Genomic DNA, 25,098 nt, shown 5'->3' with positions numbered 1-25,098 from the left:
TATCTTGTAACAAAATCCATATATTTGAATTAAAAATAATTCTTCTCTGTTACAATTCATTAAGGATTCGTAAAAATGTTGTTACATGTCATATATAATATTAAACATTGAAGTTTTAAAATAATAAACATTGACAAAATTTTTAAAAAAAGATATAAAAAATCTTACATACTAAATTTTAAATTTATTCATTTTGACATGTGGTTTTTTCTTCAACAATATTTTGATAATTATCCTCATATTTCATTAATAACTGTTAGATTTATTAATTTATCTATTATACGATGGAATAATAGTTGAGTTATGCCAACATTCTACATAATCGAGATTAGAACACATCTGATGAGCACGAAAGGTAAATTTATTGATTTGTAAATTCTAAAATTTACACCACTGATTTATTTACCGAAATTTCTATAACATTGTACATATAAAGAAACAAAATATGTAAAAAAAAATATCTGTACACGAAAGGAAAAAGGCGATAAGTCTAAAATCACTATTTTTCTGGAGAGCCGAAAGAAGATTAATTTTGTAATTCGTAGGCGTTGATTCATCTCATCCTTTTTCACATATATACATATTCTAATGAGAATTTAAATTCAAATTCCATCAAGTACCTTCGGTCGAAAGTATTAATATTATATATACATATAATGTTATGGTTCAGTTGGAATATTATTTAATTCTTTTTTTTCAATTTTAAGACTTATCACCTTTTTCCATTCGCACACAGAATTAATATACCTCCTACATGAAAAAATATTCATAAACTACATAACAATATATGTAATAACGACATGTTTCTAACTTTTTCTCAATTCAGAGTGTTGATTCTATCAGATTACATGACATACAGTCTAGATAATTTATATTTTAATTAGAGTCAATAATATGTAGTATGAATGACTTAAATATTACTTATAATCTTTGAATTAATTAAAAACAATTTTGATTCAAAATTATGTCTCCGCACACTTAATAATTGAAGCAGGATTCGAATTTATAATTAAAGTTTAATTAGCGATACTAAACTTATTTTATACATGATTAGCTATAAAAAATATAGAAGCTAAACAATTAAAAAAAACATTATTGTGTTAGTGATGAATGTAGAAGTCTTATATAAAATATACAGTTAAATTTGACAGCGGTATTGGAATGGAAGTAATAGCGTATTAACAATGCAAAATCTGTATAGCCTATGTTAATGCATGGTGACTCATTTAATACAGTTAAGTATATTATCATAATATACATAATGATAATGTAAATATTCTCAATCAATATCTATCTACATTGGGATTAGATAAATCCAAATACAAAACTTAATTCTATAGTGGTGTTTTTTTTTTCACCTCTAATACAAACTCTGGTAAGGAAAGTTTATTTGTTAATTATTGCACTTTCAGTGTCTAGGCTCTAGAAATACATGCATATTGTCGAAATGTAAATTACAGTCGTAATCTCTATTCATTTATTTCCGTTTGTCGATTTGGACTCGGCTTCCTACAAAAAAAAGAAATATCAAGTCAATCATTAAAAATAACAATTCTAACTCAGAGTTCGTTCATTACGTCAAAGCCAGTACAAAGAAACTCAAAACTCAGCCAGTGATATTATACTTTGATATCCCAAGGCCAACTATATATAGGTAGCGGTACTGAATTACGAATTATGATGGCATTGCTAGTTATTGAATATCTTCGAATGCAATGCGGTTCGCAATAAATGAAGATTTTCAATTGCATAATTATTTCACTCAAATTATTATGCTCCATTTATTTCAATATGCAATGCAATGACAATTATTAGCATTTAACGGTTTACCATTTGCATTCAAAATATGAGCAATGAATAGCACCACGATCGAAATTTACAGTTTCGTGTCACGGGGCCTGCCTATAGATATCCTCATACAAGTCCTCATTTTTTTGTGCCATCTGTAATTCAATTTCTGCCATTGGGGCATTCTTCACTTTATTGACTGGAACCCGGAACCAATCTGTGGAATTACGTGCTAATCACAGAAATTTTTATATATTAAAATACCCACTAGACTAGTCATATTATAATCTTTTACATCTGATAATTTTGACGCCGCATAATGGCATTAAATCAAAGACTATTCAATATGAAATAAAGGTCTTTATTTTTCTGACCAGTTATCCAAGTGACCCATTAAATTAATTACTACGTGCTTACATTCATTTCTGAATCTGTGAGTCTATAGTTGGCCCTTCGTAATGCGGCCAATTTTAACCGTTCTGTGGCGAGAGACTGCTCGAGTTCCAAGACTCTGACTCGGGATTCCATCTCCAGGCGACGGCCGGCCGTTGACGACATTCCGCTCATGTCGAGATCGTCTGCAAAAATAAAAATATATCTCTAGTTCAACGTAACTATTAATTTTAGAGCAAGAGAAAACAAAGAAATATATTCTTTAATTAATTGGAAATCTTGGTAACCAAAAAACAACATTGACTGAATATATTATTTCAAGCCGTCTACAAGAAAATCTTCTATTTGAAAGCAAGATAATAATTAAACAGAACATTCTCAATATGCCAGGAAAACATTTCGTGCAATTCGGAATTCCCAGTTCATCATGTCAAAGAATATGCGACTTGAGAAATGCTATGTGAGTTTTCCTACAAATTGATTTTATATAAAAGTAAGGGTATGTTTATAGAAGAGTAGAAACACACAAACACGAGAGAAAACCCCAAGCGAAGTTTTCAAACGATAATATTTTTTATGCAGCAAGAGAATATACAATAATAAAATGACAACCCCTGGAGGTCGATTTCTGAATGAAGCACTACGAAACCCGTCACCAAACCGCTTTGACTGAAGCAGGTAAAATTTTTAGTTTTAAAGTGAATATTGTGTGTTCAGAGCTTCAAACGGCATCGAGCCCTAAATAAAAATGAACCATATGTGCAAGTGAGCAAGCATTCGGCACGCTTATACCTCCGGTCCATGTCTTAGAGTAATATAGAATTTTGACCGTGTCAACAAAAATGAGGAGCAAACATTCAAAACGTGATTTGTCACAGATGTTGAGCTGAGATAATCAAGAAAAACATATTGTACTCAAAATGGTTTTTTTATTATAAAACTGTTTAAGGAAAGAATTTTAAACCTGGTATTTTGTATAATCCAAAATTCGCGGAAGTGGTTCATTTTTTGATTTGAAATTTGGACAAAACACGATTTGCATGAAACTTGTGGGCAAAACACTATTTGAATGAAAATCAAGGCATTAATTTTTTTATAGGATAAAAGGTTCTTTGAACACTGATTCTGGTTTCCTTTCATAGATTTAAATATGGACTATCAGAATTGACAATAAACGGCATTTTTCAAAATGTGTGACAAATCACTTTTTGAATGTTTGCTCCTCAAATGTCAAGACAGAACTCGTCGATTTCATAGAAATTATATAACATTTTATCCATTTGGGTAATGACTTCATATTTAATCAGTACTTACCCGTTGCATTATTAAACCATTCATTGTTGAAGTACGTAGCTAAATAACCTTTAAATAAGCTAGATACGTATCCAATATTACAATACGGTATTTCTGTTGTATTTTGCAAACAAACATGTTGTTTTACTGTATTACAAAATCACAATGAATACTTAAATGAGGATTTAAACACAAAATAACACTTTCAATGGTAATAGTTATGTAAAAGACAAATCACAATAGATGTACATACAGCTTTCTACAATATCACGTTGACATTAGATATCTGACGTTTACCTCTAGCGGCATTATTATGTAGTTCAATGCCATCTGTAGTCGGCAGTGGCGGTTGACTTTTAGTATAGGCTTGCGCAACCGGTCATATTGCTTCATTCAGAAATTGGGCTGCTGGGCTGTGCTCCTAGTCCAGTCCTGATTGCACGCATACAACTCAAATAACATTCTCCCGGGATAAATTATTAACTACCAAATAGTTTTAGAGTGTAGTCCATAAAAGGAAGCAATACAAAACTAACTCGACGTTGACTTCACTTGTGACTAATTACCTGAATCCTCAACCAGCTGAGCACAAGCCTTGGCAGTAGCGATGACTGCTCCGGTGGCTGTAGAGACAGCTCTGGAGGCGACGGTGAGAGCTTGCAGTTTGTCGGATCCCCGGGCCGCCCTCACACGAGACGCGACAACGAGCTGTGCAGTGCTGGCCGCTATCTCTTGAGATGCCACCATTACGTGTTCTAATTTTCCACCATTCGTTACTACTTTGTCTGCTGCGGTTCTGTTGAATAACAAATGAAAACAAATTAAAACAAACATGCCTTTGTTGCCAGGACGTTGATGACCAAAATACTGTTTCAAGTATGTCATTGCTGAACAGTTTTACTTGTCATCCATCGTAAACGAGCATTGTTTCTTTGCTTAGATAAAGAAAATAAGAAAGCTTTGTCATTTATTATAAGGCAGTTACGATGTTTACACATTAAAAAAAATTGTACCCATCGATGTGCATTATATACAATGATAATAAGCATTGAAATTAAAGTATTATAGTAAGGGTCATGTGCTAATAATAAGATGTCTTACAAAAGCAATTTAGCTCCAAGCGCCACCGCTTTAGCGGCAGATATGAGGCCTTCCGTCCACTGGTGGTTTCTTTTATAGAACTCCTTGGCCGTGTTAGTACCCCTGCCCAGTACAATTATCTCCGCCTGCAGAGACCTCGACTTCTTCACCAGTTCTCTGATAGCGGCCATCAGACTCGTGCACGCATCCAGGATCTTTTCGTTCACTTCCAATTTTACGCCAGAATCTGCAGCACGGCTGAGCTTTAACATCTCCTATAAAACAAGACGAGATAGAATATTAATTTTTCAGTGGAATTACGAGGGTGGGTCAATAATTCCTTAGAAAAAAGCATTAAAACAGTTTTTATTTTTGTATTTTTTTTTATTTCTCAACATAATCTCCTTGGAGCTCAATACACTTGGTTAGACGTTTCTCAATTTTTTTTAAACCGTCAGAAAAATAATTTTTTGGAAGGTCCTCAAAATAAGCATTTGTCCGATCGATGACTTCTTCATTTGAAAAAAAACGTTGTCCACTTAGCCATTTTTTTAAGTTTGGGAAAAGGAAAAAGTCACTGGGGGCTAAATCTGGCGAATACGGTGGGTGGTCGACCAATTCAAACTTCAATTCTTCAATTTTAGCCATTGATCGTAAACATGTGTGAACACGGGCATTGTCCTGATGAAAGAGGATTTTTTTCCTGTTTAAATGAGGCCGTTTTTCTTCAATTTTGTTTTTTAGCTGGTCCAATAAAGATGCATAATAATCCCCTGTTATTGTTTTTCCTTTTTCCAAATAATCAACGAAAATAATTCCACGTGCATCCCAAAATACAGTAGCCATAACCTTACCAGCTGATTTTACGGTTTTCGCCTTCTTTGGACATGGTTCGCCTTTCGCAATCCACTGCTTTGACTGTTCTTTCGTCTCGGGAGTATAGTGGTGTATCCATGTTTCATCTACAGTCACAAAGCGACGAAAAAATTCATCCGGATTGCGTTGCATGAGCGACAACAGGGCTTTAGAGGCCACCACCCTATTGCGTTTATTGTCGACTGTGAGCAAACGCGGCACCCATCTTGCAGAAATTTTTTTCATGCCCAATTTATCATGTAAAATAGAAATGACGCTACCTTTTGAGATCCCTGTAACCTCAATTATCTCACTCAACTTTAATCTTCGGTCACTTAACACCATATCGTGGATTTTATTGATCATTTCTGGTGTAGTCACCTCTACAGGACGTCCTGAGCGTGGTTCATCCTTTGTTGATGTACGACCACGTTTAAATTCATTTAACCAGTTATAAATAGTTGCAAGTGAAGGAGCAGATGTGCCGTGAACTAAATCCAACTCATTTTTTATTTCCTTTGCTGTTAACCCTTTTATATTAAAATGTTTAATAACAGCTCTAAACTCAATTTTCTCCATTTTTGTAAACAAGCAAATTTTTTTTTTAAATGTACGAGAAACACACAACAACCCGACCAATCTGATTGAAACTTCGCAGCATACTGAATCGGTAGTGCCGCTGCATGAAAACAAACCGCTTACAGTACTAGTCGCGCCACCTGTCGGCTTTTCTAAGGACTTATTGACCCACCCTCGTACCATCAAGTATTGCATATTATATTGCAATGTAAGTTTATATCTTTCCAGATATAGTCTGAACTCTTAAATCGTATTGTATTTAGACTCCAGATAGGAGTCTTATACGCATTCTGTATTAAGAATTTTGAAAGCAATACGATTGTCAAATCAAACGATTGTATGTGTGGATATATTGGTAACAAGTTCATTATTTTCTTCTTCAATTGGCAATGATGAAAACAAAATGTCAGCAGGCGTTCTAGTTTGAAGTTTGTTGTTTTGTTTACATAACCTACGTACGAATTTCTCGGTGTTTTATGTGATAATTATTCAACTTAAATAATAATATAATGATTAATGTATTGCTTTTAGCTGCCTACATAAAGGTAACGAGAAAATATCTTTCTACAGGTATATAGCTTAATTTTATATTGAAACGTCTGTACGCAATATGTGAGACAGCTGAAGCTGAATTTAACTATAAACTATCCAATCATATGAATTTAAGTATTCAAGGCTTATTTTGGAAAATATCTGCACATATTATAATCATTTAAGTAAGGAATTAACAAATTGGGTGAATCTGAAATTATTATAGAATATCACAGAAGTGTGAAGTTTACTTCAAATGATCCTGCAATGTAGTCACTTTTACAAAATCTGACAAGATGTGTGGTTGAACAACATTACATACCTCAATCCTGGCTGCAGCTTCTTCAATGGCCTTATCCATATTAGCGAGTTCCCCTTCCACGGAGTCTCCTGACCCGCTCTCTTCTTGCCCGCTAACTCCACCCGAAAGAGTCAGAACAGATTCCAGAAGCTTCCTGATGCCCACAACATGCTCCTCAGCTGACTTACAACTGCCACCATTCAATATACCGCCAAAATCACCACCGTTCGATAAGGATCCCGACTTGGTAATTGAATCTGCATAGTCTATGCATGTTGATACCGCGTTGGCGAGTGTTCGACATTCTTGAGCCATCTCTAAAAAAATTTGTTCATACTATTAGAAGAAAATCGCTGGACAAATATTAGTCATTTAGTGATACCCAAGAGTTATAAAATCTCCGACAGATTGACTCAGAGGCTCCACAGCTCGATGAGATGTTTCAGTTCAATGGAAGTACATGGCAACACAACATACCGCGAGAATGGAATCATATTATAGAAGAGGTTTTCATCTAGCAGTGGACTGATTCAGGCTGAAGATAGTAAATATTTTTCAGGGTGTAAACCCAAACTGCACAAAAATTATGTAATGGACAATAAGTTTAAGAATTTTCTTCTTACGGTAACAGTATGATATTAACTATATTGAAAATCCACAAATATTTCTTTTGGTTGATTGCTATCTCGGTTGTCACAACATTATCAAGACTATAAATATAAACAATTTACCTCTGCTTAAGAGTCTTATTTAATTTAGAATTTAATTCTTATGACCATGTCCGACCCTAATAAGATCATATGGGCCTCCAATGAGTTATTAGATATCAGACACATGATGGTAAACCAAAACTTAATGAGTTTCCATCCCCTTAGCCACTCTGAGATTAGTGAATTATTCAAATAAAAACCAGATTAACTCTAATCAAAATCATCTTACTAATCCTGCTTGACAATACAGTCGCACTCGGTTATTACGATCACAGTTATAGCGAGATCTCGGATGTAACGAGGAAACATTCGTTGACATTTTAGTTTATAATTTTCTCCATACATTTATTCACTTTTATAACGAGCTACTTATCGGTTATACCGAGCTAAAATATGGTCAAAAATTTTCTTAAAACTGTTAATGTGTCGATCGTTTAAAAACATATCGACCCTAAGTAGTAAAATCCGACCGGACAGGATGGCGCCGGGATCGGATTACGTTTATGACACTAGTTAAGTGTCCTAAGTACCTACGTAATTGGTGTTTTCGCCGACAATATTGAAAAAGTATACATGCATATGGTTGAAATTGCATGTAAAAAATCCAAGGTTTGTGAAATCACTAGGTACCTACCAGCGTTCATTACAATAAAGAACTTCTTTTGTAGTTTATGAATGCCATGCTTGTTTTGAGGAAAAATTCTAATTGTGTATTTTTGTTTGAATTGCAACTTTTTGTGTTATGTGACCGCTCATTTAAAAATACCTATTCTCTGATATAACGAGCAAATTCAGTCAGTCCCATCTTCCTCGTAATAACCAAGTTCGACTGTCTTTTAAAAATTATCATGAATTTCAATTTAAATTCAATAAGTAGCATTTTGAGGTTTTCATTTATATGCACAATTATTATTACATCACTAGAAAAAATTACCGTGCAGTGCCACCTGTCAACATACTTAGATGTGGCGACATGTTATACTGCACTGTAAACATCTGTCAAACTATTATGAAAGTATCCCATCATTTGTTTTCTTCCACGATCCGATTTTAACAAACAATTTCTCTATTTTCGTGTCGGTTTATTTTTCAAATTTAGAATTTGCATTTACGTGTATCTTTTCTATAACTTGACCCCATTTAATACGTCTTCTCCCTGTCCCGCTCTCTCCTATATGTGAAGAATACAAACTATCTAATACTGATTAATAAGCAATTTGATTTTAAATCACTATTGAATGAAAAATATCTTACTTTCTCCGAATACAATATCTTTGCTGGTATTGGATGTCGCCATTCCTTGAATGACTATATTACTCATCATATGAGTTGCTCTGACAACTTGAGTGGCCACTTCTTCCGTCGGAGACTTATCATTCTGAAAGAAGATTAAATATATTATCAGTTACGCCAGAATACATTCTTACATATTTACAGGCTTAACCAATTAATAAGTACATATTGATCAAGTCACCATCAATCAACTATCAATCAATGGTGGAATCAGATATAAATTAAAACAAAATATAAACCACACAGTTTAATAACTTTTATAGTAAAAATTGGCATTAGACAAAATTTAATTTGAAAATTTACCTCATATTTCATAAGCGCCTTTTCCATACAACTGAGAGCGTCTTCTGATGTGGGGAAGAGTGATCTAAAATATTCGAGCCCACACTGTATGGAAGAAATGGCTGGATTATCCAATTCATGTATTGTCCATTTGATAATGGCTGAAGCCGCTTTGATGCTGTATTCCATGATCGATAAACGCGATAACGATGCATTTAATTTCTCTGAAAGATAAAGTATAATCGTTTTATTCAGAAAACAATCAAATATGTATAACCGTTTCAACCTGAATAGAACAACATGTAAGGCCGGTTCATTGGCCTGGCCATCTACATCAGTTTCTTGACAACCAGTATGATTTGGATGCTGGTTTTATGGTCTGAAAATATTGCACTTGTGTTTACTGCACGAAATAATTCACCACGTAGTCCATATGTCATGCTTAAATATAAAACAACACCAAAGCAATATACATTTGTATTATAATATATTTTTTTAAATAATTGCTAATAATTGAATGGTTCCGATGGTTCCCGTGTATCCCACATACTGTTGACACTCTTTTCTTTGTCTGAAAATAATTTTACCACCAAAATTGACGAATCAAACACAAAAAAATGTAGTTTTCTGATCGTTCGAAAATAAATCTTTTTTTTTTCCGACCATGTCCGATCGTAATAGGATCATATCGTCGGTCCCTATTAAAAAAGTCGGATCTGCAAAATGCTATTTTTCAGTACGAGCAATCAGAGATGTTTCATCAAATATCCTTTGTGACCTATTGCTTGCCATAATGAATAAAAATACGGGTTATAGAGACTTTTCTAAAACGTTTATAAAAACATCCGTCTGTCCGGTGAACATAGCAGCAACTGTCAGATCCGACGCATCTTGCTCACCCACGCCCAGCCAACAATGTCGGTTGGTAATAACCGACATTGTTATTCGGACACTCTCGGTAGATCCGTCATTTTTAACTTGAGTATCTCGAAATTTTTCAAACAAACAAAAAAAACTGTGATTGTGGTATAAATGTTTAAAGTGTTTATTAAATGACTTTTACGTAATAATCTGAAAATGACAAAATTTCAGATCCGACTTTTTTAATAGGGACCGACGATATGGGCCTACAGAGTAGAGGATTGTATTAACAGATTTTGTTTTTACGAGAAATGGATGTCAGCAACTTGCCCAACCTATTAGGTCCATAACCTGACTCACACACAAATTGAAAAACAATATGTGTACTTGCCAGACCCAGGATTCGAACCTGGGACCCACAGCGTTATAGTCCAACGCTTAAGCCGCGCGGCCACTGTGTGTGAAAACAAATCTAGGAGGTCAATATCATTGTGCTGGTAATGTAGGGAGATTAAGGTTTAAAGGATTAACCCAATCGGCACCAATTTGATGTATCTGTTGACTAAGTGATTCTGGACAACATCAATTTGACACCGCATGACTATGGTAAAAAAAATATTTCTTAAAACCCTACATATTTTAACTACTTAACACAATTAAAAAAAAAAATTGAAATTAAATACATAATTCGTCAAATTTAGTACAAAATTAAATCTGGCATTTTTTTAAACTTTTAAACTGTCTTGTACGCATAAATACATTCAATGTTGAGAACATGACACCCGTGTTCATACAAATTTATGTACCACGCTCTCGACACGGCTCCCGTGTTTTATGGATCTATGCTGAGATGAAATATAAAGAAATTCTATCATGCCAAGATAATTTTTTAGCATAAGAAATCCATTATATTATTATTGTATTGCGTTATAGGATAAAGATACTGTATAGTTGACTATAATATTATAATTCATTAGCAATAATTTATTCCTTATATTTAAACTACGCATCTGTGTCTCGACTGGAAAATTATGGCAACCCCAACCTATAATAACCGGCAGATATATTAATACATATTGTAAATTATAACCATGTAAAAGCAGTAGCATTACCTTTGGAAAGCGTCTCTTCGGTCAACTCCAATCTACTTGTCAGAGACACCTGACAATCTTCAACTGTTTGTTTTTGTTGCAAAAGGTCCTGCAATTCAGACTCCAAAATTGACTTTTCATTGTTACACCACTCCAATTTACTATTTACATTCTAATAATTCACCATATAAAATAATATAATAATAATTTAAATAAAATAATATTGTACAAACGATAAAGTATACACGATCCATGCAAATGATAATGTTAGAAGCAGATCCATTGTCGCATCCGTATTTTGATTAGTTGGCCAGGTAATTATTACATTGTTTTGTTAGTTTTTCCAATAGATACATTTGATAAACATGCACAGTTTTGTTATATGCGACAGCATGCGGTCAATATAAAAGAAAGAAATGAAACAATAAATTAGAAAGGGATGGTTAATTCACTTGTTCATTAAGACAAAGCCATCAAAATGAATAACAATCAAGGAGTTAAAGAGCTCGCCTTGTTTCAATGAGCAATCTTTTAACGTGCTACTTAAATAGAGAGCGTTACACAATATGTAATAGGTCAAGTTACGTATCCAAAAATGTGAGTTCTGAACTGTTTTGCTAGATAAAGCTTTATGGCCAAATGCAGAGTTGCCACCGTTAAGTCAAGCCTAACCTAAATAAGACGTACTAATAAGAATGTTAATAATAAATATGTCAGTGGTTTTTCTCACTTCCACCGCATCGCCAATATCAGTGGCATAAGGTTAAGCTATGACTATGCATTTGGCCGTTAGAGGTTGTCCATATAATGATGTGACACCGTAAAGGGAGGGAAAGGGTGTGATACACATTATGTGATGTCACAAAGCCAACAAAAAATCTGAGAATAAAATATTCCAAGAGAACATAATACTAAAATGAATAATATTTTCAACGAATTTGTTTTTCTAATGGAGAGGTCAAAACACTGAAAATGATATTGTGTGATATCATTTATGGATGACCCCCTAAATAAGAACAATCTTAACAGATAAAAATATTAATGTGTGTCTATTTGATGGGTTTTTGAAATAATTGATTTGACATAATGCAGTTCAAATAAAAATTATATTAGATTTATTTTTGTATTAAATAACGCATCTTTCATTCATCCATATTATAATACACGCACTCAGTGTTTCCCAAACTGTGGTAAAAACATATATTCATAATGCTATGTGAAGGATTTGAAAGAGTTTCAATTCACCTAGTCAGAACTTAAAATAGGACTCATATATTTTAGTCGCCAAAGTGGATACGCCGGCAAAATGTATGTCTCTAAGGGCGTACTAGCATTATGTAAATTTGAGAAATTTATGCGTTTATATATTTCCATATTATTATAGATATTGAATATTGAAACAATACAGTAGTGTATATACGTTATACATTTCTTCTTTGGTATTTTTAGATTGATATGAGCACTTTAGATACAGATATTTAAAAATGCATTATTATATTAAGTAAGCATCATAACAATTACGAAAAAAAAAAAATCAATCAACTATCCTACCTCCTTTTCTTTTTGAATTTTGCTGCATTCACTTTCCAATTTTGCAAGACTCTGTTGCATAACATTTAAAGCTTCCGACTGTTCCAGTTTCTCTTGGTGGTATTTCATTGAAATGACATTCAGTTCCTCTTTTATTACATCAACTTCAGCCTTTGCATCATCAGAACTCTTGACATTCATTTGTGTTATCCTAAAAAGTCTTTATATTAAATTAATATTATTATTACAATGGGTGAATTATAAGTCACTACCCACGGTGGCCGCGCGGCTTAAGCGTTGAACCATGGCGCCGTGGGTCCCAGGTTCGAATCCTGGGTCTTGCAAGTACACATATTGTTTTTCAATTTGTGTCTGTCAGGGTATGGACCTAATAGGTTGAGCAAGTGGCTGACATCCATTTCTCGTAAAAAACAAAATCTGTTAATACAAACCTCTACTCTGTGGAGGCCCATATGATCCTATTAGGATCGGACACGGTCGAAAGAAGAAGAAAGAATTATAAGTTTAAGACTGGCCACCGGGAAATTACCGAGTCAAATCAGCCGAAAATTTTGATATATTTTGTCAAAAGATAGTGTTCGTAGGGCAAGGCGCCTGGAACTATTGTTTATGATCTCATTCAACGGTTTACAATTTATGTGATATATTTGTAATCTGTCCCAGTATATACAGGAGTTGTTTACGATTTACAAGAGAAATGTTCAGTAAAAAAATTTGCATTAGGGGTCTCTGCGTATTGGGAATTATAATGAACAAAATCAAAATATACTTAATATGAATAATATGTACGTCTAGTATGTATGTGCATCTTGATAGATTGCAAATGTCCGATAACAAAGAACATTATAATTAGTAATAATACAAGTGCACTGGTGACAAAATTGAGTAAATCGGCTTCAAGGTTAAAAAGTTAAATATGGGATTGTAAATTCAACAGAAGTTTTTTTTAATAAATCCTATAAATGATGTCTTGATATCAAATGATCCATTATCACTTTTTTAAGAAAAAATATTGAGATTTCTTTATGCTTAGATAATTTATTAATTCATATTTCAATTTTATTATACTTATAGTGTTTGAAAGACAGGTCAGGTCAAAACATTCAAAGTAGGTATATTATATGATATCGCTATGAAAATAATTTATACACCATGACATAACTCAATATTAGATATTTAAATGCTTATAACTATTTTGTATAAAGATGTTTGAATGTTTCACACGTAAATAGGTCACAACTCTTTTTTTAAATTATATATTATTTATACTCTTGTATCTCAATTAGTCGATATTGTGTTTTTCGTGACCCATGTAAATAAAATACAAAGTTGAGTACTTACAGTGCTTTCTCTCTCATCAGCTCATTGATAGTACTTTGTAAAGCTTCTGTTTTTGTATCTATGTCGGATGTTGTTTTTTTCAGCACAGTCAATTGCTTATCACCCTCTGCTTTCTGTAAAACAACATTTAATCAATCATTTGTATTGACGAGGAAAATCCCTAATCTATCTCACTACAATGTATAGATAGTGTTCGTTCATTCATAATCAAAATTCAATTAAACCCTGCCCAATCCAAGCCATAGTAGACAAGTCAAAAAAATATTCGTACATATTAAAACGTTGAGGCTCCGCAGCATAGTTGCCGCTTTGCCGCTTAAACTTGTCGGTCTCTGGGTGCATACAAAGTTAGAATCTGAGTACCTACCGACACATAAGTAAAAATAAATTCTCTTATAACTTATAAATAATTATGGTAGGGAGGTTAAGCAAAGTGAGAGAATGATTGATGCTGAATTAAAGGAAAATATACTATTTACATGGCGGGAACACAAGATTTGGCGATGGACCGAGGAAAATGATGTGAACTTGTGCTTGCCATATGCCCCAATACTGAATGACAGGGTGAAGTAAGTAAGTAGCTAACTAAATAAAACGCGAATTCAATATTGGTAATATATAAGGACATTCCGGAGGCCTTGTATTTCTTGTATTTTATGACCTGATCATCATTTGGTGTTTGAATTTCTATCTTGTTAATCTGGTCTATGGTTTTTACTCATTTGTAAGTGTTAGTGTAATAAGTGTAATTTTTTCGATCCATTCATAACTCATTTTCACAAAGAATGAACGTCCAGTTGTGCTTAATGTGACACATGTGTATTCATAATGGACATTGTAATAAGCAAAAATTGATTCTATCAAAAAACATTAGTAATAAAATGGTATAAATACCTTTCTTATCAACTTGATGTGTTCTTCTCTCATTTGAGTGTAAGCATTTTTTAACTTCTGGAATTTATCCTCAAACGTTTTGGCCCTGTCTTCAGCGGCACCAATTTTTTCTATAAAAAAAATACAGTAACAATCAAACGATAATATAGAAGACACATTTTTATAGTACATGTAAAAATTATGTAATTTTTAATTTAAAACAGACAATAATAAGAGCTCCTTATAGTTAATGAAATGTCTATCTTTGAAACCGTGGGTGTTGGTTCAATTCCCCATTTTTAAAAAATTACATGTTATGTTTTCAACAAGTGTTTGAGCCAATACTAATAATTATTATAACCTCTACACTGTGTATAGTGTAGATGTAGACCAAGGAGGCTTGAAAACTCCCACAGGAGTGAATTGAAAAGGAGGAAAAATTTTGTACATTGGACATCAAGTTTTGAAGCTGGAAATTTAGCTATACTCCGCCACGTAGAATGGGCCATACTCAGGGAAAAAAACGACGGATGTATTAAAAAATACATTGATTTTTTTTAAAGAATAAGAAACAGAAACAAAATCGGTAACGTAAGAATATCATGTATTAAAGGTTATATTTGACCTGGATTAGCCAAGTATCCTATATAATTTTACAATAAGTTTTAGCACAATTCTAATTTTTAAAATAAACTCGATACAGATGGCGGCATTTGGGAGAATTCGCATTACCAAGATGGCGGCAAATTGATTATTTTTTCTAATTATGATGTGATTTGATTGGTTTTCAGTTTGCACCCGTATTTTATGGTAATGAATATTTATCCGTAGCTAAACTTAATATTTTGCAATTGGCAGCCGATAAAATAGTAAGATGGCGGCCAAGTCAATAATCTATATTTATTATCGTCTGATTTTTGGTTTGGACATGTATTTTATGAAGCTGAATATTAATTCAAAGTTAAGCTTGATATTTTGTAAATATCAATATGGGGGCTAAATTTTTCCTGTAATTATTGTCTGATTTGATAAATTTTCAGTTTAAACACATATTTTATGGTGTTGAATACTAAATGCCATGTTATTAAATTAAATAAATCAAATTATACAAGAAAGTTCAGTAAAATGCAGTTATATTTATATATTTTATTAAGTATACACACAATAATTATTTCCAAAACATTTTGGAAAGAATATTAAAATAAATGATTACTATAATATTATAATACAATATATACGAACCTGCTCACTCTATTACTAAATATAGCCAATCTGTAAAAATATTGTATATACTGATTTGATAAAGGTCCAACGACCAACATTTTCTGTTACATAATGATTTTTTTTCCGACCATGTCCGATCCTAATAGGATCATCGCACCGTGAGTGTAACACCAAGGCATCTGCAAATTTTTCAATTTCGAGATTAAATGCAAAACAACTGCAAAAGTCGTGAACTTGATAATGTAAAAGTGAAGTAACTGAAAGAACATGCAATATAATGTAGATATAAACCAAATATGTATTATGGTTTTTTTTAGAAACTCTATTTCTCCTAACAAAACGAAGACTTCAAACCCTAATATATCCAAAATATGTTTTTTGCAGATATCTTGGTTTTACACTCACGGTGCGATATGGTACATAATGTTACCTTAATCTAAATATTTTTTGGAAACAAGCTTAACAAAATTTATAACATGATTGTTTATAAGAAGGAAGCTGTCACTGTTAACATAAAAAATTAATACTTGATTATTTAAATATTCTAAACTAAAACTAGGGTGCATTCTTTTTGGTGATAATTCTTTCATCATAGGAAGGGATTATTACTTCCATTGCCAATGTCGGTGCCTCGGAAATATTGTCGACCTGAAAAAAAATAATATGTTTACTACCTCCCCTATAGACCCGATAACAGTCCAAACAACCTATCAGAAAAATATTTCCCAATACAATAATTAGCCTGCTACCTTGGTATTTTATGGATTTCCAATTGAAAAATATCAAGCTTAACTGCAAATAAGTATTTGGCACCATAAAATACGTATCTAAACTCAAAATTAATTAAAATAGACGATAATTATATAAAATTGGAACTTTCGTCACGATGTTGGCATTTTATATGCTTTCAATTGTAAAATATTAAGTATGCCATCTTGTTTTATGCAGCTATCATCGAGTTTTAATTTTAAAATGAAACTGCACAGAAAATCCATACGTATTTTTTGTTTAAAATATTGGCTTACTGTAAAATTATTTTAAGTATAATGTAAAAACAATATTTCTTGTAACAATTATTGTGAATTAATCAAATTTCATTTATCGCTCAACATCGTGTATCATATTTTTTCTTCATAGGTTTTCAATATTATCACTCACTTATTGTAAAGCAAACCATAAACTAATATGCCCATATTACCAATAGGCAATAGCACAGACAATATGCAGGGTATTCGTCATCTTCACTCGAATCATTTGCACCCCGACAATATATTTAGTTATAACTTATAATTACATGAACCCAAAACTCAGTATGAACTAAAGCCATTATAAAACAACTGAAACCGTGCTAATCGTTTTCGCCATGCATAAGTTACTGGATTTTGAGCACCGATCACAGAGTATGATGTCATATTGGTCCGAGTACAGAGCAACTACAAAAATATGAATTATGGCTCTGTTATATTTTACTCTTCACACATCGAAATGATGTTTGGTATCAGTCAAATTTAGCAATCTCGTATGTAAAACGCCTGTAATAACTAACAATAAAATTGATTATTTTCTGATTTTCAAATGGGTAGGATATAAAATAAAATGTCGGTATGTTGAAATATTTTGACTCATTTGTAGTTCAATTTAAATCAGTATACTCTTCAATCTGGTGAAGGGAAGACAGTATGGGAGTAAAAATAATTTTGCTATAGCATTTCTGGAAAATTAATGCTTCATTAACCTGCGTGTTACTAAACACAAAATGCTGTCGGTTATTTAGAATTGAGAAAATTATTAATTCATGGATGCTAGTAGTAAGCTAAAAGTGCTGTTTTACATTATAATAATAGTGATCATAGTGTACCAAATTGCTGAAGATAATGTATATATTATGATTAAGATGGCTTCCGTTAAAAATGGGAAGTGTTTTTCTTTTTTTAAAACAGAATAAATCATTAAAGGCTTAACTCGCAACATGTTTTAATTATTAAATATAAAATATACAGATAATTTACCAAACGTCAATAAGACAGTTTAAAAAAGTTTTGTCTTATCAAAAACAACACCGAATAGATCTCGTTTTTCAATAAGGTAAGTTTCCAGCGCACCCTCAAAAATTGCAATCCAAAAAATTACCAGCCGCCTCTGGCTACCATACCATATAAAGCATATTTATTGGTAATACAACAAATATGAATCGAAAGAAAGCTACTATAATCTATATATAGATGGATAAAATATATAAAACATAAAAACATGAAATAAATTAAATTACCTGTGAAAAGTAACTCTTTCCTGACGTTTTCCAGATCTATTTTTGTATCCAGGAATAGTAACAAGCTCACACAAGCAAAAAACTCACGAAATATTACAATAAATATTTAAAAACAATGAAAAACAATATGAGAAGTGTTCTCACAACCGTGTAAAACGAAGATGCCCGCCACCTTGAAGTTTCAAAATCTCGTCTCAAGAATTGTCGAGGAATAATAGGAAAAGCCCAATCTTGAATCTTGAGATTAAATTTCTGAAATTTCGAGAATTCTCTTTCAAGAAATCATCAATGGGAATCTTGAGAAATCGAGAAAATGTAACTAGGCTAAGCTGTCACCCGGCAATTTAAAAAAAAAAATCTCAAAATAATTTGATTTCTCGAAAAAAATATTTTTTTTAGACAGACGGAAGAGCTAAAAAATATTGTCAACTTTTAATCGGAATAGAATTTCTTAAAATTTTTGAATGGATAATCTAAAAACTGAAAAAAGAAAGTTCGGCAAGAAAAGGTAATTACATCAATTTCTGGAGAAAATAAATATTAGTGATTTCGAGAATTCTCAAGTTGATGCAAGCAATGAAAAAAGTCGAGAAATCACAAGCCCTACATATACCGAAGCGAAATTTGCGGCTAGTTCGGCGATGCAGCCGCTCCCAAAATCTGGGATGAATAACCCTATACAAAATTAGATAAAGCGCGTATCCTGCATGTAAATTAATAGTGTAGGTGACCCATATGCTCTGTTTATGAGCAAAAATGATAATTCACTTCAATATAGGAGTAATTTTAATGGATAATGAGTAAATTTGCGTTTGGTAATGAAATACAAATTTCAGCTTACCCTCTAGTTCAGGTGTGTTCTGCTGCGTAGATAGTTGGCCCATCAAAACATTGTGGGCTCTTTTTTCACTTTCTAATTCGGCCTGCAAGCAATCAAAAGAAGGCAACTCGATTAAATGTAATGCTGCACACAGAAAATTGTTGCATACAATATATTGGTTGCTGCAACTGAGCTTCTGACTAACACAGACATGCTCTCCGTTTATCCACTTGATGGCCAAAAGAATAATGTTGATAATTTGTGATGTGTGAAAAAATGATAATTATATGAAATAGTCATGGAGATGAGAAAGTGTGAGCATGTCTTTGTTAGCCAGATCCCTAACTGCTGAGCAATAAAAGGTCTTCGTAAACGACTCTGTTCATAGAACATCTGGGTCTACTCAAACACATTTTATTGTGATAAACAGATAAATGTGGTTGAAAAATTAACTCTACCATTGCAATAAGGATAATATTATTGTAAATTCACATTCATAAATTTAATGTATGTTTATCCTATTCTGCTAACGTGTTCGCTTAAATATTGCCACAAAAATGAATTGTATGTACCTATTGCAATAAGAATACATTTGCAAATTCATTGTCATGCCCGACTTATTCTGCTAGCATGTCCACTTTTATCTAAGGCCTTGTCCAGATGGCGCGTGTCTCACTGCGCTGAGTACTAAAAATGTGCTCCGCCCATATACCGCGTTTCATTTGGCAGTGAACAAGCTAGGTGACGTAATTCATTTTTGAAAGGGCATAAAAAACAAGCACAAGTTCCTTTGTGATTTGTAATGTCGTGATATACTGATAAGGTATATTCTTGTAGGAGTACAAGCTTTATTTTGAAATGGCCCCATAAAACTGTAATTTTGAGATCAAAGCTCATTCATTTTGGAATGGCCATAAAAACGTCGCGTTATCAAGAGTTTTTCGAAAGCTTGGTTCTTGTCACAAGACAGATGACACGTCGCGTGGACGGCTCAATGAGGTCACACGTACCTGGAATGCGAGTGAAATCGCACCATCTGGTCAAGGCCGAAGGCAGTGTCCATCAGTAAGTCAATCGTCATACATTTTTATTAAGAACTTTACAATATCATACTATTTTTCTGCCAGATGCATCATTATTAATATTGCCTTGGTTGCCTATATTAAATATATTGTTAAGCACTGACATTTAGTACACATACGGTGACATTTAAAATACAAATTAATATAAGATACACTGCTACAATGATAAATGATGAGAACATACATAGATATGTACCTAGAAATAACATGTTTTACTACATTGTAAAATGGCGATTTGACAATTTCGAAAATTATATCAAATCTCATACTGAAGAATGTAATGACATTAACCATCTAATAATGTTCGATAGACATTTATTTTTCCTTTATTTCTTTTCCTACCTTAGTAGAAGTGAGTAAACTTTCCAATGAAGCAATTCTGTCTCTATGTAAGGTGATGGTAGATCTATGATCGGCCATCATACTGTGAACTTCATTCCTGTTAATAAAAACAAAAAAAAAATGGTTAGTTCAAGAATGATAGGAAACCATTAGTTTCAGAACTTAAAGACAAACCCAAACCTAAGACAACTTACTTATCTTTGGATTATAGTAGGTTGTGTTAGGCTTTAGTATGTTTCTAGCCACTGCAAAAACAATACGAATTACTGCATATAAATACCTAAAAATTCAATAATTTGTGCAATATCAAAATAGAATTTTAAAAGTTATCAATATTGTCCCTCCATATAATAACCACACACAATGAATATAACATTCTCCCGCTTGTAAATTTATTATTACAATTCATAATGAGTTTAAACATTTACACAACATACCAACGACTATTAATATATGATGTGACATTGTCTTTCAATTCCACTACATTCCTGCATATTTTATTTGACAACATTTAAAATGACAAATGGAAACCCAAATTTTTAATAGCACTAATAATTTATAAAAATTTACCAGATATTTTAGAAAATGGAATATTATTATTCTGATGTTGCCAAGCATATTATAATAATATTATGTAGTGTGCCATGCACATTATAAATTTGAAGACAATAAAATTAAGAGGTATACTTAGTACACAAGATTTTTACCTATAAATAATAGGTAGGACTAAAATTAAATTATATTAGGCTGATAATTTTTCAGTAGTCATTATGACTAATTAAAACTTACCTAAGTCTGGAAACTTCAGACTGCAAATGATCGATAAGTCTATCTCTTTCCACTAGAAGGTCAGCATAAGCAGACTGCGAACCCGCATTGTCTACTAAGTCTTGACCATTGTCTGGACTCGTCATCTGAATTAATAAAATAATAAATAATTGATAACATCATAGAGTTCAGACTATAGTATTATAAACTTTTTGTTGTGCAATTCCTCAACGTTTATAGTGTGGTAAATTTGTAGTCGTATAAAAAGTAATATCCTGTATGTTGACGCATTGCCGGCTATAAGCTCTTTTTTATTACAACTGTCGTTAGCAACCTGTTTTGAAGTTTCACTATTATGTAACATATGACATATGCGATTATTCATCTAAATATTTAAAAAATATATATGGTTCAGTGTATTTGGCTGCCTCCTGTACCTCCTATATATTGACTCGGTCTGTCCTTCCACAAGCAGTTATAGCTACATTAGTATTATAATGCCAAAACTTCGGTTCCGGTACAAGTGGAAGATGTTCCATGTTTGAAATGGTCAATGTATGCAGTATTGGTGAAAAAAACCTTTAGATTGTGACAGTTTTACTATTGGCAACACTGATCTGAAGGATACAAAGCTATTTTGTTCTGTTTTCAAACCTTTTTTCCTTTATTTTCGTACAAGTATCATTTTTTTCTGCTGCTCTTTTTTTATGTACACGTATTCAAACGTAATCTTGAAACATCTCAAGTATAATAAAAGCATATTTTAGTAAGTTATAAAACCTCATTAGTAGTCAATAAAACAATCCTATTCCCAAAACTTAAATATATTATGAATACATAGACAGATGTTACAAGAAATTCAAGTTTCCCAGTTCATCTTGGCAATTACCTGTACATTAAAAAATAAGGTTTGACAGATAGCGGTGATGGCGGTCTGAAATTGCCACAAATGAATTTGCAATATGAAATTACTTAAAACTAAATCATTAGTTTCCATTCCATTTATATAGATAAGATTTTCTTTAATGGCTTTGCGTACCAATTTATTTAGTAACAATCTTAACAGTAAAATTGATTGAAAAAATTAGGGCTACCTGGCTAGATGTTTCGGACATGTCGACGAGAGCTCCGATCAAGTCTTGGTCCTCATTAAGTTCCTCTGGCGGCAAAATAACAACTGGCGGAACATAAGCACGAAGCTCACTCTGGATTAAGAAGTTTGGTGGATTTTCAGGGAGTGACGGTATAGAAATAAGATTTTTAAAATACTGCAGATTGTCTGTCGTCTGGTAAAACTTTTTCAATAGCTTGAACTGTTTGAAGAATCTCTCTCGATGTCCGGACAATGTGTCGGCAGGAAGCATGGCGTGCAGTTTGAAAAGAAGTTTCACGGAGAAATCGTACAGCTGGTTGGAGTCTTGTATGCACGGTACTAATGGTGCCATTCTGCACTGACCAGAAGTTGTCATTGAATTAGCGCCAGAGTTGTCAATTGAATCGAAAACTGAAACAATGATAAAGTATATTTTATGAAATACCGTAAAGTATATATTTTATTCAATAAAGTAGACAATAATGAGAAAATTTCATCGGTAGGTAGCGCTTTTGAATTTATTAGGCATTCGGGAATTAGAGATTGCAATTCAAATCCCCGGATTCCGACATTTTTAGAATTGGATATTATAATGACTTTTATCGAAAATTATTTTATCAAAAAAAGTACCTTAAAATAATTATTATCGAAAAATTGTGATTGAACTCTACATAAATAAAATTCATCCTCTGATTATTTAAGGAAAACTTTTATCTTTTTTTTACGAGTTGAGTTTTTGAAATAAATTACATATTTTTTTCTGTCTATGTAAATGCAAAATATTATAGACATTATTCACTATCATCATCATCATCAGCCTGAATATATCCACTGCTGGATGAAGGCTTCTCCAAGCTGATTCCACTTCTCTCGGTCCTGTGCATTGCGTTGCCACGTACTTTCTCAGAACTTTATCATTTCATCGATCCAGCGGCCTCTAGGTCTACCTTGCGGACGTTTTGTACCACTGGATGACTAAATTTGTCCAACGATTGTCCTTTCTTCGAGCTATGTGTCCAGCCCATTTCTATTTGAGGTTTTTAGCAAACTCTATTACATCGCAAACCCTTGTCTGTTCCCTTGTCACTATATAGCCTGCAAATTGTCTTGTAAGAATCTTGTTGATAGTAAATTTAGAATAAGATATACCTACGTATTTTCATAGGATTACCAAATCAATAAAAACTCATACAAAAATAGAAAATATTAAACTTATCACGTACCAAATCACAACAAAAACAAGAAAATACGAAAAATTTATATAAATTTTTTTCATTAGTATACGAAATAAGAAAAATAATAACATGGCAGCTCAATCGATGAGAATTATAGATTTTTTAAAGGCAATAATTTAATAACTCACTTGCAGCTTGAAGCATCAATAAATCATCCATATAGTCAAACATTTCCACAGACATTTGGAAGCTGAAACGTAAATGATAAAAATAAGAATAAAATAATATTTTTAAACGCCATCTCATCAGAGGTGAAGTGCAGTGAGGCAAAAGCAATAATTTCTTTAGTGTGACTGCATGGTGGCCTGGATGACAAACTGCATGCATATTTACTATTAATTCATATGTAGAAAAAGTTTTATACAATTATTATGAGCGGTTTTGCAAATATAAAATTGAGCAATCACATTTGAAGAGCAAATGCATATTAAAATAAATACTATTTTTATAAATAAATCTTAGGGTGAAAGCCCACTGGAAGCGCTACCCACTCCACGCACGGTGCTTCCTGTGGGCTTTGGCCCTAAGTACTAGGAACACAGTTAATAAATCGCATACTCTAGCACAGCGCTGTCCAACTTCTTTTAGGCCGCGGGCCATTTTTTCTTTAGCAAACATTTCGGGGCCAGAGGACAGGTAAATGAAAAGTCAGTTAATGTCAATTCAAACGTTATTTTTTATACAAAAAAAAAAATCAAAAATAACACAACTAGAAATAATAAAAACAGTAATATTATTAAGTTAAGTATTTATTTAATTTTTTTTGTAAAAAAATTTATTCATCATTAATTAATTACGTTTACAAAACAAAGATTATACTTATATGTACTTATAAGTTATTTAATGGGAGCATTGTGGCCTTAGTTGTTGAGCAACAATTTCTTTTATGTCAATATCAACATTTGTTGTGGCAAGTCTAATTATATTTTAAAGCGTGGAGTCCTTCAAGCTGTTTCTATATTTTGATTGTATGTATTTCATGTCAGAGAAGGCACGCTCGCAGATATAATATGTACTTCAGAACATAGAAATGATTTGAAGTCCAAAATCTCTCAAATTAAATTTGTTATATTTCATTATTTATATTCATATTTTAATGTATGATGGGTAATTCTCTCCCCAATGTTTGATGAAAAATTTGCTGTACAGCTCGCGGGCCGCAAAAAAATTTTGGCGGGCCGCCAGTTCGACAGCGCTGCTCTAGCATTTTATCATGGATGGTAATATGCATTATGAATTCTGATTTTTAATTTTTACAAATTTAATTGATTCTAACCCATGTCACATTTACCTTGTCTCACTGCACTATACAGTATATTTCAATAACATTAGAAATGCTTTTAGAAAAATATTGCAAAGATACTGAGACTGAGATTTTGACTAATTAAAAAGTAGTACAAGTGAAAGTAGTACAAAAAAAAATTACAACTAGGAATATTAAAA

At 32.6% G+C, this 25,098-nt stretch overlaps 1 protein-coding gene across 4 annotated transcripts in view; it reads right to left on the bottom strand.

Moving 5' to 3' along the window:
* Nucleotides 1-6: 6 nt before the first annotated feature.
* The window catches only part of LOC147073746 (huntingtin-interacting protein 1-like), an 87,119-nt gene continuing 62,027 nt past the window's right edge, over nucleotides 7-25,098 (bottom strand). For 3 of the 4 annotated variants that reach the window (XM_085944775.1, XM_085944777.1, XM_085944774.1), the window contains 16 exons: nucleotides 23,784-23,845; nucleotides 22,422-22,831; nucleotides 21,349-21,473; nucleotides 20,560-20,656; nucleotides 19,157-19,238; nucleotides 14,844-14,953; nucleotides 13,950-14,062; nucleotides 12,609-12,798; nucleotides 11,079-11,229; nucleotides 9,127-9,329; nucleotides 8,785-8,908; nucleotides 6,842-7,137; nucleotides 4,576-4,829; nucleotides 4,041-4,270; nucleotides 2,206-2,366; nucleotides 7-1,509 (listed from right to left, as the gene is read on the bottom strand). In XM_085944775.1, coding sequence (XP_085800901.1) covers nucleotides 1,474-1,509; nucleotides 2,206-2,366; nucleotides 4,041-4,270; nucleotides 4,576-4,829; nucleotides 6,842-7,137; nucleotides 8,785-8,908; nucleotides 9,127-9,329; nucleotides 11,079-11,229; nucleotides 12,609-12,798; nucleotides 13,950-14,062; nucleotides 14,844-14,953; nucleotides 19,157-19,238; nucleotides 20,560-20,656; nucleotides 21,349-21,473; nucleotides 22,422-22,831; nucleotides 23,784-23,845 — 2,644 coding nt within the window. In that variant the 3' untranslated portion in view covers nucleotides 7-1,473. The remainder of the gene's footprint in view (nucleotides 1,510-2,205; nucleotides 2,367-4,040; nucleotides 4,271-4,575; nucleotides 4,830-6,841; nucleotides 7,138-8,784; nucleotides 8,909-9,126; nucleotides 9,330-11,078; nucleotides 11,230-12,608; nucleotides 12,799-13,949; nucleotides 14,063-14,843; nucleotides 14,954-19,156; nucleotides 19,239-20,559; nucleotides 20,657-21,348; nucleotides 21,474-22,421; nucleotides 22,832-23,783; nucleotides 23,846-25,098) is intronic. The other variant, XM_085944776.1, reaches the window with a different exon arrangement.

Source organism: Rhyacophila brunnea, unplaced genomic scaffold (assembly GCF_057557595.1).
Source record: "Rhyacophila brunnea isolate RB1 unplaced genomic scaffold, BYU_Rbru_1.0 scaffold_17, whole genome shotgun sequence".
NCBI classification, from domain to species: domain Eukaryota; kingdom Metazoa; phylum Arthropoda; class Insecta; order Trichoptera; family Rhyacophilidae; genus Rhyacophila; species Rhyacophila brunnea.
Note: the sequence above shows the minus strand (reverse complement) of the source record. Positions and strands in the feature narration are given on the sequence as shown.